The following is a 15,714-nucleotide window of genomic DNA, read 5'->3' as shown; positions in this document are numbered from 1 at the left end:
TATCCGTACATATTAATTACCTACATGTAATTTGCATTCTTAATTAATTTTCAGCTTTTGATATTTCAAGTAGTAATCATCACATTTCAATGAAACTTGGTACAAATGTACATAGTTACTTGATTAGTTTTGGGGTAAATATTTGTGCATATTAATGACCTTATTAGCATAATTAGTTATTTTTCAGCTTTTGGCCTGATAACTACTGATAAGTACTGATCATCATATTTCAATGAGACTTGCTACATAGATCCTCTAGGACTATGCAGAGACCTGATTAGTTTTAGGGTAAATAATTGTGGATATAAATTACCTAATTCGCATAATTAGTTAATTTTTTCCATGAATGTTCCACTGATATATAAGAACCACTAATTGGATTTCAATGAAACTTTTGAAGAGTATAATAATAATAATAATATTTATTAAGCGTTCGGAACGGCAACAAAATAAAAGAAGAAACGAAAAAAACATACATATCTGAAACTTAAAAATAAAGTAAAATTGACAATAGATCTCATGGTGGATTCATACTACTTTCATTTTTGTGTTTACAAAGATGTTTAAGAAATTTTCGTACCTCTTTAAAAACAATGTCCCCAAACTCATAATTCATATTCCATGGAATGTCACCAAAAAGCAAATTAAATTTGAACTTCACCCCCCTGAGAGAAGGCAATTCGTTAGTGTTAGGCTGTCATCGATATTTGAAACTATTTTGATCAAATCAGAGTAAAATTTATTAGTCCCTGTTCGGACGAAGTCCGAAAACGGGGACTTATAATTCGGTCTCCGTCCGTCCGTGCCTCTGTGCGTCCGTGTGTCTGTGCGTCCGTTCGTCCGTCCGGAGTCATATCTCAGAATCCTGTGGACCGATTCCGTTCATTCTTTGCATGTGCCTAGTACCTTATGTGGGACATATGCACATGCAGTGGTTTAACGATTCGATTCAAAATGGCCAACTGGCAGCCATCTTGTTTTTTGAAAATGTTTTTTTATGCGGTATCTTGGACGTGCTCTGTCAGTTTTCATTCAAATTTGGCACATGCATGTACTTTATACATGTTAGGATGCATGTCCATGACAATTTGTTTCAAAATCTGGTCAAGGATGGCCAATTAACAGCCATCTGACTTTTTGGCCTTACTACTATATTTCCACAATTTATGTACCATTTTCATTTGTATTTGGCACATACATCATACATATCAGTGTGTTTCATAATCAGATCAAAGTTTTTATTTTGGCCATATTACTATGACACGAAACACGTGTTTTGATGTAAATAAACAATCTGTTGTATACGCCACTTGAAACTCAAGTTTCAAGGACACGCTCGCGACAACCCCTCCGCTTTAATATGACGAGCACAAAGAGAACTTAATGGGGACTGTGTCATTTTCAATGACTTGTCTTTTTTGTTATTTCTTTTGTTCCAACAATAGTGTTCAAGAGATTTCATGTTATTTATTTTATCTGTAAAATGTTTCAGTATATTCTCTTAACTTATTTTATGAAAGCTTTTGATCCACTGTTTATTAGTTTGTGTTTGTGTTGAGTATTATCATCACATTTCAATGAACCTAGGAATATATTTAGTTTTTGGTAAATATTTATGCTTATTAATCACCTAATTAAAATAATTAACACTGATATCTCAATTACTTATCATCACATTTGAATAAAATTTAGTACATAAATGCTTTAGAACAATAGACAGGCTCGATTAATTTTGGGTTGAAATTTGTTCATATTAATTCTCTAATAATAATTCATAGTTTTTTGTTCTAATCACATTTCAATAAAACTTGGTACATAGATATTACATTACACAGGCCTTATTAGTTTTACACTCAAATCTGTTCATATCAGTTACCTGATTTACATAATTAGTTTTCAGCAATATCTCAAGTACAAGTAATTTTGAATTAATTTTTAATGTGTCTTCAATACTCTCAGCACACAGAAGTTCTTTCTAAGCTTTCTTTGATTACATGTTAGCGTACATGTACATGCATAAATGGAAAGGACAGCTGTTTTTATTTGGCCAATGTCGATGAGCAACAGATTTCCTGTACTCGCTTCCTTGTCTGATGTATCAGTGTTGTCATCGGTTATGTAGTTGAAACTCATTCGTGTGGATGCAACCTCATTATCCCTTTCGAACTACTCGTGAGGTTGGTTGCAGACTTTTATTTGCTTTGTCTGTCATCAGCGTCTTCATGGTCTCATCACCCGTTATATCAGAATCGTCAACAACAGAGTAAACATATAAGATGTTATCATTTAAAGCGTCCCAAAGATAAACATTATGCAAATATCCATGAAACACCTGTAGTGTTGTAATTTGAGCAGTGTCTTTCAGAAATTTTGATCTTTAGAAAACCTGGGATGATGTGTCAAAGTAAACAAGCCATGCATGGCACAGTTCCCGTTAGTAATCAAATTTAAGATATGTAGTTTTGTTTTATAGTAATATAGGAATTCTTTCAATATTACATAGGAATTATTTCAATATCACATACGAGTTCTTCCAATATCACATGGGAATTCTTTCAATATCACATAGGAATTCATTCAATATCACATAGGAATTCTTTCAATATCACATAGGAATTCTTTCAATATCACATAGGAATTCTTTCAATATCACATAGGAATTCTTTCAATATCACATAGGAATTATTTCAATATTACATAGGAATTCTTTCAATATTACATAGGAATTCATTCAATATCACATAGGAATTCTTTCAATATCACATAGGAATTCTTTCAGTATCACATAGAAATTCTTTCAATATCACATAGGAATTCTTTCAATAATACATAGGAATTCTTTCAGTATCACATAGAAATTCTTTCAAGTATCACATAGGAATTTATTCAGTATCACATAGGAATTATTTCAATATCACATAGGAATTATTTCAGTATCACATAGGAATTCTTTCAATAATACATAGGAATTCTTTCAATATCACATAGGAATTATTTCAATATCACATAGGAATTCTTTCAATATCACATAGGAATTCTTTCAGTATCACATAGGAATTATTTCAATATCACATAGGAATTATTTCAATAATACATAGGAATTCTTTCAGTATCACATAGAAATTCTTTCAAGTATCACATAGGAATTTATTCAGTATCACATAGGAATTATTTCAATATCACATAGGAATTATTTCAGTATCACATAGGAATTCTTTCAATAATACATAGGAATTCTTTCAATATCACATAGGAATTCTTTCAATATCACATAGGAATTCTTTCAGTATCACATAGGAATTATTTCAATATCACATAGGAATTATTTCAATATAACAGGAATTATTTCAATATCACATAGGAATTATTTCAGTATCACATAGGAATTATTTCAATATCACATAGGAATTCTTTCAATAATACATAGGAATTATTTCAATATCACATGGGAATTCTTTCAATATCACATAGGAATTCTTTCAATATTACATAGGAATTCATTCAATATCACATAGGAATTCTTTCAATATCACATAGGAATTCTTTCAATATCACATAGGAATTCTTTCAATAATACATAGGAATTCTTTCAGTATCACATAGAAATTCTTTCAAGTATCACATAGGAATTTATTCAGTATCACATAGGAATTATTTCAATATCACATAGGAATTATTTCAGTATCACATAGGAATTCTTTCAATAATACATAGGAATTCTTTCAATATCACATAGGAATTATTTCAATATCACATAGGAATTCTTTCAATATCACATAGGAATTCTTTCAGTATCACATAGGAATTATTTCAATATCACATAGGAATTATTTCAATATAACAGGAATTATTTCAATATCACATAGGAATTATTTCAGTATCACATAGGAATTATTTCAATATCACATAGGAATTCTTTCAATAATACATAGGAATTATTTCAATATCACATGGGAATTCTTTCAATATCACATAGGAATTCTTTCAATATTACATAGGAATTCATTCAATATCACATAGGAATTCTTTCAATATCACATAGGAATTCTTTCAATATCACAGAGGAATTCTTTCAGTATCACATAGGAATTCTTTCAATATCACATAGGAATTCTTTCAATATCACATAGGAATTCTTTCAATATCACATAGGAGTTATTTCAATTAGGAATTCTTTCAGTATCACATAGGAATTCTTTCAATATCACATAGGAATTATTTCAATATAACAGGAATTATTTCAATATCACATAGGAATTATTTCAGTATCACATAGGAATTATTTCAATATCACATAGGAATTCTTTCAATAATACATAGGAATTATTTCAATATCACATGGGAATTCTTTCAATATCACATAGGAATTCTTTCAATATTACATAGGAATTCATTCAATATCACATAGGAATTCTTTCAATATCACATAGGAATTCTTTCAATATCACAGAGGAATTCTTTCAGTATCACATAGGAATTCTTTCAATATCACATAGGAATTCTTTCAATATCACATAGGAATTCTTTCAATATCACATAGGAGTTATTTCAATTAGGAATTCTTTCAGTATCACATAGGAATTCTTTCAATATCACATAGGAATTCTTTCAATAATACATAGGAATTCTTTCAATATTACATAGGAGTTATTTCAATATCACATAGGAATTCTTTCAATATCACATAGGAATTCTTTCAGTATCACATAGGAATTCTTTCAATATCGCATAGGAATTATTTCAATATCACATAGGAATTCTTTCAATATCACATAGGAATTATTTCAATATCACATAGGAATTATTTCAATAATACTAAGGCATTCTTTCAAGTATCACATAGGAATTATTTCAATATCACATAGCAATTCTTTTAATATCACATAGGAATTATTTCAATATCACATAGCAATTCCTTTAATATCACATAGGAATTCTTTCAATATCACATAGGAATTATTTCAATATCACATAGGAATTCTTTCAGTATCACATAGAAATTCTTTCAAGTATCACATAGGAATTTATTCAGTATCACATAGGAATTATTTCAATATCACATAGGAATTCTTTCAGTATCACATAGGAATTATTTCAATATCACATAGGAATTATTTCAATATCACATAGGAATTCTTTCAATATCACATAGGAATTATTTCAATAATACTAAGGCATTCTTTCAAGTATCACATAGGAATTATTTCAATATCACATAGCAATTCTTTTAATATCACATAGGAATTCTTTCAGTATCACATAGAAATTCTTTCAAGTATCACATAGGAATTTATTCAGTATCACATAGGAATTATTTCAATATCACATAGGAATTATTTCAGTATCACATAGGAATTCTTTCAATAATACATAGGAATTCTTTCAATATCACATAGGAATTCTTTCAATATCACATAGGAATTCTTTCAATATCACATAGGAATTCTTTCAGTATCACATAGGAATTATTTCAATATCACATAGGAATTATTTCAATATAACAGGAATTATTTCAATATCACATAGGAATTATTTCAGTATCACATAGGAATTATTTCAATATCACATATGAATTCTTTCAATAATACATAGGAATTATTTCAATATCACATGGGAATTCTTTCAATATCACATAGGAATTCTTTCAATATTACATAGGAGTTATTTCAATATCACATAGGAATTCTTTCAATATCACATAGGAATTCTTTCAGTATCACATAGGAATTCTTTCAATATCACATAGGAATTCTTTCAGTATCACATAGGAATTCTTTCAATATCACATAGGAATTATTTCAATATCACATAGGAACTCTTTCAATATCACATAGGAATTATTTTTATTTCAGTATCACATAGGAATTCTTTCAATATCACATAGGAATTCTTTCATTATCACATAGGAATTATTTCAATATCACATAGGAATTATTTCAATATCACATAGGAATTCTTTCAATATCACATAGGAATTATTTCAATAATACTAAGGCATTCTTTCAAGTATCACATAGGAATTGTTTCAATATCACATAGCAATTCTTTTAATATCACATAGGAATTCTTTCAGTATCACATAGAAATTCTTTCAAGTATCACATAGGAATTTATTCAGTATCACATAGGAATTATTTCAATATCACATAGGAATTATTTCAGTATCACATAGGAATTCTTTCAATAATACATAGGAATTCTTTCAATATCACATAGGAATTCTTTCAATATCACATAGGAATTCTTTCAATATCACATAGGAATTCTTTCAATATCACATAGGAATTCTTTCAGTATCACATAGGAATTATTTCAATATCACATAGGAATTATTTCAATATAACAGGAATTATTTCAATATCACATAGGAATTATTTCAGTATCACATAGGAATTATTTCAATATCACATATGAATTCTTTCAATAATACATAGGAATTATTTCAATATTACATGGGAATTCTTTCAATATCACATAGGAATTATTTCAATAATACTAAGGCATTCTTTCAAGTATCACATAGGAATTATTTCAATATCACATAGCAATTCCTTTAATATCACATAGGAATTCTTTCAATATCACATAGGAATTATTTCAATATCACATAGGAATTCTTTCAGTATCACATAGAAATTCTTTCAAGTATCACATAGGAATTTATTCAGTATCACATAGGAATTATTTCAATATCACATAGGAATTCTTTCAGTATCACATAGGAATTTTTTCAGTGACACATAGGAATTCTTTCAGTATCACATAGGAATTATTTCAGTATCACATAGGAATTTTTTCAATATCACATAGGAATTCTTTCAATATCACATAGGAATTCTTTCAATATCACATAGGAATTATTTCAATATCACATAGGAATTATTTCAATATAACAGGAATTATTTCAATATCACATAGGAATTATTTCAGTATCACATAGGAATTATTTCAATATCACATAGGAATTCTTTCAATAATACATAGGAATTATTTCAATATCACATGGGAATTCTTTCAATATCACATAGGAATTCTTTCAATATTACATAGGAATTCATTCAATATCACATAGGAATTCTTTCAATATCACATAGGAATTCTTTCAATATCACAGAGGAATTCTTTCAGTATCACATAGGAATTCTTTCAATATCACATAGGAATTCTTTCAATATCACATAGGAATTCTTTCAATATCACATAGGAGTTATTTCAATTAGGAATTCTTTCAGTATCACATAGGAATTCTTTCAATATCACATAGGAATTCTTTCAATAATACATAGGAATTCTTTCAATATTACATAGGAGTTATTTCAATATCACATAGGAATTCTTTCAATATCACATAGGAATTCTTTCAGTATCACATAGGAATTCTTTCAATATCGCATAGGAATTATTTCAATATCACATAGGAATTCTTTCAATATCACATAGGAATTATTTCAATATCACATAGGAATTATTTCAATAATACTAAGGCATTCTTTCAAGTATCACATAGGAATTATTTCAATATCACATAGCAATTCTTTTAATATCACATAGGAATTATTTCAATATCACATAGCAATTCCTTTAATATCACATAGGAATTCTTTCAATATCACATAGGAATTATTTCAATATCACATAGGAATTCTTTCAGTATCACATAGAAATTCTTTCAAGTATCACATAGGAATTTATTCAGTATCACATAGGAATTATTTCAATATCACATAGGAATTCTTTCAGTATCACATAGGAATTATTTCAATATCACATAGGAATTATTTCAATATCACATAGGAATTCTTTCAATATCACATAGGAATTATTTCAATAATACTAAGGCATTCTTTCAAGTATCACATAGGAATTATTTCAATATCACATAGCAATTCTTTTAATATCACATAGGAATTCTTTCAGTATCACATAGAAATTCTTTCAATATCACATAGGAATTCTTTCATTATCACATAGGAATTATTTCAATATCACATAGGAATTATTTCAATATCACATAGGAATTCTTTCAATATCACATAGGAATTATTTCAATAATACTAAGGCATTCTTTCAAGTATCACATCGGAATTATTTCAATATCACATAGCAATTCTTTTAATATCACATAGGAATTATTTCAATATCACATAGCAATTCCTTTAATATCACATAGGAATTCTTTCAATAATACATAGGAATTATTTCAATATCACATAGGAATTCTTTCAGTATCACATAGAAATTCTTTCAAGTATCACATAGGAATTTATTCAGTATCACATAGGAATTATTTCAATATCACATAGGAATTCTTTCAGTATCACATAGGAATTCTTTCAGTGACACATAGGAATTCTTTCAGTATCACATAGGAATTATTTCAGTATCACATAGGAATTCTTTCAATATCACATAGGAATTCTTTCAATATCACATAGGAATTCTTTCAATATCACATAGGAATTATTTCAATATCACATAGGAATTCTTTCAATATCACATAGGAATTATTTTTATTTCAGTATCACATAGGAATTCTTTCAATATCACATAGGAATTCTTTCATTATCACATAGCAATTCTTTTAATATCACATAGGAATTATTTCAATATCACATAGGAATTCTTTCAATATCACATAGGAATTATTTCAATATCACATAGGAATTCTTTCAATAATACATAGGAATTATTTCAATATCACATAGGAATTATTTCAATATCACATAGGAATTCTTTCAATATCACATAGGAATTATTTCAATATCACATAGGAATTATTTCAATAATACATAGGAATTATTTCAATAATACATAGGAATTATTTCAATATCACATAGCAATCCTTTCAATAATACATAGAAATTTTGTATCACATAGCAATTCTCTGTAATTTGTTTTTGAATGTTTACAGATACCATGAGTTATTATTCATCATTGACACATGTCAAGCTGCATCCATGTATGTTCCTTTCTATTCACCAAATATCGTGGCCACTGCTAGTAGTCAGATTGGTGAAGACTCCCTTTCAGTAAGTACCAATTGCTATATCTCATTTTCCTAGTTTATCATAAAAATAAACACATTTGCTCATTTTACTGGTATCCCAAGAGCCAAATACCTACCTGTGTTGCCGGATAACTTTACCATCTGTGTTGCCGGATAACTTTACTACCTGTGTTGCCGGATAACTTTACTATCTGTGTTGCCGAATAACTTTACTACCTGTGTTGCTGAATAACTTTACTACCTGTGTTGCCGGATAACTTTACTACCTGTGTTGCCAGATAACTTTACTACCTGTGTTGTCGAATAACTTTACTACCTGTGTTGCCGAATAACTTTACTACCTGTGTTGCCGGATGACTTTACTACATGTGTTGCCAGATAACTTTACTACCTGTGTTGCCAGATAACTTCACTAGTGGTATTGCCAGATATCTTTACTACCTGTGTTGCCAGATAACTTTACTACCTGTGTTGCCAGATGACTTTACTATCTGTGTTGCCGGATAACTTTACTAGTGTGTTGCTGGATAACTTTACTACCTGTGTTGCCGGATGACTTTACTACATGTGTTGCCAGATAACTTTACTACCTGTGTTGCCAGATAACTTCACTAGTGGTATTGCCAGATATCTTTACTACCTGTGTTGCCAGATAACTTTACTACCTGTGTTGCCAGATGACTTTACTATCTGTGTTGCCGGATAACTTTACTACCTGTGTTGCTGGATAACTTTACTACCTGTGTTGCCGGATAACTTTACTACCTGTGTTGCTGGATAACTTTACTACCTGTGTTGCCAGATAACTTTACTATCTGTGTTGCCGGATAACTTTACTACCTGTGTTGCCGGATAACTTTACTACCTGTGTTGCTGGATAACTTTACTACCTGTGTTGCCAGATAACTTTACTACCTGTGTTGCCGGATAACTTTACTACCTGTGTTGCCGGATAACTTTACTACCTGTGTTGCTGGATAACTTTACTACCTGTGTTGCCAGATATCTTTACTACCTGTGTTGCCGGATAACTTTACTACCTGTGTTGCCAGATAACTTACTACCTGTGTTGCCAGATAACTTTACTACCTGTGTTGCCAGATAACTTCACTAGCGGTGTTGCCAGATATCTTTACTACCTGTGTTGCCAGATAACTTTACTACCTGTGTTGCCAGATAACTTCACTAGCGGTGTTGCCAGATAACTTCACTAGCGGTGTTGCCAGATATCTTTACTACCTGTGTTGCCAGATAACTTTACTGCCTGTGTTGCCAGATAACTTTACTACCTGTGTTGCCAGATATCTTTACTACCTGTGTTGCCAGATAACTTTACTACCTGTGTTGCCAGATAACTTTACTATCTGTGTTGCCGGATAACTTTACTACCTGTGTTGCTGGATAACTTTACTACCTGAGTTGCCGGATAACTTTACTACCTGTGTTGCCGGATAACTTTACTACCTGTGTTGCCGGATAACTTTACTACCTGTGTTGCTGGATAACTTTACTACCTGTGTTGCCAGATAACTTTACTATCTGTGTCGCCGGATAACTTTACTAGCTGTGTTGCCGGATAACTTTACTAGCTGTGTTGCCGGATAACTTTACTACCTGTGTTGCTGGATTACTTTACTACCTGCGTTGCCAGATATCTTTACTACCTGTGTTGCCGGATAACTTTACTACCTGTGTTGCCAGATAACTTACTACCTGTGTTGCCAGATAACTTTACTACCTGTGTTGCCAGATAACTTCACTAGCGGTGTTGCCAGATATCTTTACTACCTGTGTTGCCAGATAACTTTTCTACCTGTGTTGCCAGATAACTTTACTACCTGTGTTGCCAGATAACTTCACTAGCGATGTTGCCAGATAATTTCACTAGCGGTGTTGCCAGATATCTTTACTACCTGTGTTGCCAGATAACTTTACTGCCTGTGTTGCCAGATAACTTTACTACCTGTGTTGCCAGATATCTTTACTACCTGTGTTGCCAGATAACTTTACTACCTGTGTTGCCAGATAACTTTACTATCTGTGTTGCCGGATAACTTTACTACCTGTGTTGCTGGATAACTTTACTACCTGTGTTGCCAGATAACTTTACTATCTGTGTTGCCGGATAACTTTACTACCTTTGTTGCTGGATAACTTTACTACCTGTGTTGCCGGATAACTTTACCATCTGTGTTGCCGGATAACTTTACTACCTGTGTTGCCGGGTAACTTTACTATCTGTGTTGCCGAATAACTTTACTACCTGTGTTGCTGAATAACTTTACTACCTGTGTTGCCGGATAACTTTACTACCTGTGTTGCCAGATAACTTTACTACCTGTGTTGTCGGATAACTTTACTACCTGTGTTGCCAGATAACTTTACTACATGTGTTGCCAGATAACTTTACTACCTGTGTTGCCGGATAACTTTACTACCTGTGTTGCTGGATAACTTTACTACCTGTGTTGCCAGATAACTTTACTACCTGTGTTGTCGGATAACTTTACTACCTGTGTTGCCAGATAACTTTACTACATGTGTTGCCGGATAACTTTACTACCTGTGTTGCCGGATAACTTTACTACCTGTGTTGCCAGATGACTTTACTATCTGTGTTGCCGGATAACTTTACTACCTGTGTTGCTGGATAACTTTACTACCTGTGTTGCCAGATAACTTTACTAGCTGTGTTGCCGGATAACTTTACTAGCTGTGTTGCCGGATAACTTTACTACCTGTGTTGCTGGATAACTTTACTACCTGTGTTGCCAGATATCTTTACTACCTGTGTTGCCAGATAACTTCACTAGCGGTGTTGCCAGATATCTTTACTACCTGTGTTGCCAGATAACTTTACTACCTGTGTTGCCAGAAAACTTCACTAGCGGTGTTGCCAGATAACTTCACTAGCGGTGTTGCCGGATATCTTTACTACCTGTGTTGCCAGATAACTTTACTGCCTGTGTTGCCAGATAACTTTACTACCTGTGTTGCCAGATATCTTTACTACCTGTGTTGCCAGATAACTTTACTACCTGTGTTGCCAGATAACTTTACTATCTGTGTTGCCGGATAACTTTACTACCTGTGTTGCTGGATAACTTTACTACCTGTGTTGCCAGATAACTTTACTATCTGTGTTGCCGGATAACTTTACTACCTTTGTTGCTGGATAACTTTACTACCCGTGTTGCTGGATAACTTTACTACCTGTGTTGCCAGATAACTTACCTGTGTTGCCAGATAACTTTACTACCTGTGTTGCCAGATAACTTCACTAGCGGTGTTGCCAGATATCTTTACTACCTGTGTTGCCAGATAACTTCACTACCTGTGTTGCCAGATAACTTCACTAGCGGTGTTGCCAGATAACTTCACTAGCGGTGTTGCCAGATATCTTTACTACCTGTGTTGCCAGATAACTTTACTGCCTGTGTTGCCAGATAACTTTACTACCTGTGTTGCCAGATATCTTTACTACCTGTGTTGCCAGATAACTTTACTACCTGTGTTGCCAGATAACTTTACTATCTGTGTTGCCGGATAACTTTACTACCTGTGTTGCCAGATAACTTTACTATCTGTGTTGCCGGATAACTTTACTACCTTTGTTGCTGGATAACTTTACTACCTGTGTTGCCGGATAACTTTACCATCTGTGTTGCCGGATAACTTTACTACCTGTGTTGCCGGATAACTTTACTATCTGTGTTGCCGAATAACTTTACTACCTGTGTTGCTGAATAACTTTACTACCTGTGTTGCCGGATAACTTTACTACCTGTGTTGCCAGATAACTTTACTACCTGTGTTGTCGGATAACTTTACTACCTGTGTTGCCAGATAACTTTACTACATGTGTTGCCAGATAACTTTACTACCTGTGTTGCCAGATAACTTCACTAGTGGTATTGCCAGATATCTTTACTACCTGTGTTGCCAGATAACTTTACTACCTGTGTTGCCAGATGACTTTACTATCTGTGTTGCCGGATAACTTTACTACCTGTGTTGCTGGATAACTTTACTACCTGTGTTGCCGGATAACTTTACTACCTGTGTTGCTGGATAACTTTACTACCTGTGTTGCCAGATAACTTTACTATCTGTGTTGCCGGATAACTTTACTACCTGTGTTGCTGGATAACTTTACTACCTGTGTTGCTGGATAACTTTACTACCTGTGTTGCCAGATAACTTTACTACCTGTGTTGCCGGATAACTTTACTACCTGTGTTGCCGGATAACTTTACTACCTGTGTTGCTGGATAACTTTACTACCTGTGTTGCCAGATATCTTTACTACCTGTGTTGCCGGATAACTTTACTACCTGTGTTGCCAGATAACTTACTACCTGTGTTGCCAGATAACTTTACTACCTGTGTTGCCAGATAACTTCACTAGCGGTGTTGCCAGATATCTTTACTACCTGTGTTGCCAGATAACTTTACTACCTGTGTTGCCAGATGACTTCACTAGCGGTGTTGCCTGATAACTTCACTAGCGGTGTTGCCAGATATCTTTACTACCTGTGTTGCTGGATAACTTTACTACCTGTGTTGCTGGATAACTTTACTACCTGTGTTGCCAGATAACTTTACTACCTGTGTTGCCAGATAACTTTACTACCTGTGTTGCCGGATAACTTTACTACCTGTGTTGCCAGATAACTTTACTACCTGTGTTGCCGGATAACTTTACTACCTGTGTTGCTGGATAACTTTACTACCTGTGTTGCCAGATAACTTTACTACCTGTGTTGCCGATTAACTTTACTACCTGTGTTGCCAGATAACTTTACTATCTGTGTTGCCGGATAACTTTACTACCTGTATTGCTGGATAACTTTACTACCTGTGTTGCCGGATAACTTTACTACCTGTGTTGCTGGATAACTTTACTACCTGTGTTGCCGGATAACTTTACTACCTGTGTTGCCGGATAACTTTACTACCTGTGTTGCTGGATAACTTTACTACCTGTGTTGCCGGATAACTTTACTACCTGTGTTGCTGGATAACTTTACTACCTGTGTTGCCAGATAACTTTACTATCTGTGTCGCCGGATAACTTTACTAGCTGTGTTGCCGGATAACTTTACTAGCTGTGTTGCCGGATAACTTTACTACCTGTGTTGCTGGATAACTTTACTACCTGTGTTGCCAGATATCTTTACTACCTGTGTTGCCAGATAACTTTACTACCTGTGTTGCCAGATAACTTACTACCTGTGTTGCCAGATAACTTTACTACCTGTGTTGCCAGATAACTTCACTAGCGGTGTTGCCAGATATCTTTACTACCTGTGTTGTCAGATAACTTTACTACCTGTGTTGCCAGATAACTTACTACCTGTGTTGCCAGATAACTTTACTACCTGTGTTGCCAGATAACTTCACTAGCGGTGTTGCCAGATATCTTTACTACCTGTGTTGTCAGATAACTTTACTACCTGTGTTGTCAGATAACTTTACTACCTGTGTTGCCAGATATCTTTACTACCTGTGTTGCCAGATAACTTTACTGCCTGTGTTGCCAGATAACTTTACTACGTGTGTTGCCAGATATCTTTACTACATGTGTTGCCAGATAACTTTACTACCTGTGTTGCCAGATAACTTTACTATCTGTGTCGCCGGATAACTTTACTACCTGTGTTGCCGGATAACTTTACTAGCTGTGTTGCCGGATAACTTTACTACCTGTGTTGCTGGATAACTTTACTACCTGTGTTGCCAGATATCTTTACTACCTGTGTTGCCGGATAACTTTACTACCTGTGTTGCCAGATAACTTTCTACCTGTGTTGCCAGATAACTTACTACCTGTGTTGCCAGATAACTTTACTACCTGTGTTGCCAGATAACTTCACTAGCGGTGTTGCCAGATATCTTTACTACCTGTGTTGCCAGATAACTTTACTACCTGTGTTGCCAGATAACTTCACTAGCGGTGTTGCCAGATAACTTCACTAGCGGTGTTGCCAGATATCTTTACTACCTGTGTTGCCAGATAACTTTACTGCCTGTGTTGCCAGATAACTTTACTACCTGTGTTGCCAGATATCTTTACTATCTGTGTTGCCAGATAACTTTACTACCTGTGTTGGCAGATAACTTTACTATCTGTATTGCCGGATAACTTTACTACCTGTGTTGCTGGATAACTTTACTACCTGTGTTGCCAGATAACTTTACTATATGTGTTGCCGGATAACTTTACTACCTTTGTTGCTGGATAACTTTACTACCTGTGTTGCTGGATAACTTTACTACCTGTGTTGCCAGATAACTTTACTACCTGTGTTGCTGGATAACTTTACTACCTGTGTTGCCAGATAATTTTACTATCTGTGTTGCCGGATAACTTTACTACCTGTGTTGCCAGATGACTTTACTATTTGTGTTGCCGGATAACTTTACTACCTGTGTTGCTGGATAACTTTACTACCTGTGTTGCCGGATAACTTTACTACCTGTGTTGCTGGATAACTTTACTACCTGTGTTGCCAGATAACTTTACTATCTGTGTTGCCAGATAACTTTATTACCTGTGTTGCTGGATAACTTTACTACCTGTGTTGCTGGATAACTTTACTACCTGTGTTGCCAGATAACTTTACTACCTGTGTTGCCGGATAACTTTACTACCTGTGTTGCCAGATAACTTTACTACCTGTGTTGCTGGATAACTTAACTACCTG

General features: G+C 33.6%; 1 protein-coding gene across 1 annotated transcript in view; it reads left to right on the top strand.

Annotated features, from left to right (window-relative positions):
- LOC102806605 (GPI-anchor transamidase-like) overlaps positions 1-15,714 on the top strand; it is a 121,589-nt gene that overhangs the window by 88,044 nt on the left and 17,831 nt on the right. The window contains exon 7 of the mRNA XM_085492457.1: positions 8,912-9,029. Within this exon, the coding sequence (XP_085348583.1) occupies positions 8,912-9,029 (118 nt within the window). The remainder of the gene's footprint in view (positions 1-8,911; positions 9,030-15,714) is intronic.

This window comes from Saccoglossus kowalevskii, chromosome 17 (assembly GCF_978046115.1).
Source record: "Saccoglossus kowalevskii chromosome 17, keSacKowa6.1, whole genome shotgun sequence".
NCBI lineage: Eukaryota > Metazoa > Hemichordata > Enteropneusta > Harrimaniidae > Saccoglossus > Saccoglossus kowalevskii.
Note: the sequence above shows the minus strand (reverse complement) of the source record. Positions and strands in the feature narration are given on the sequence as shown.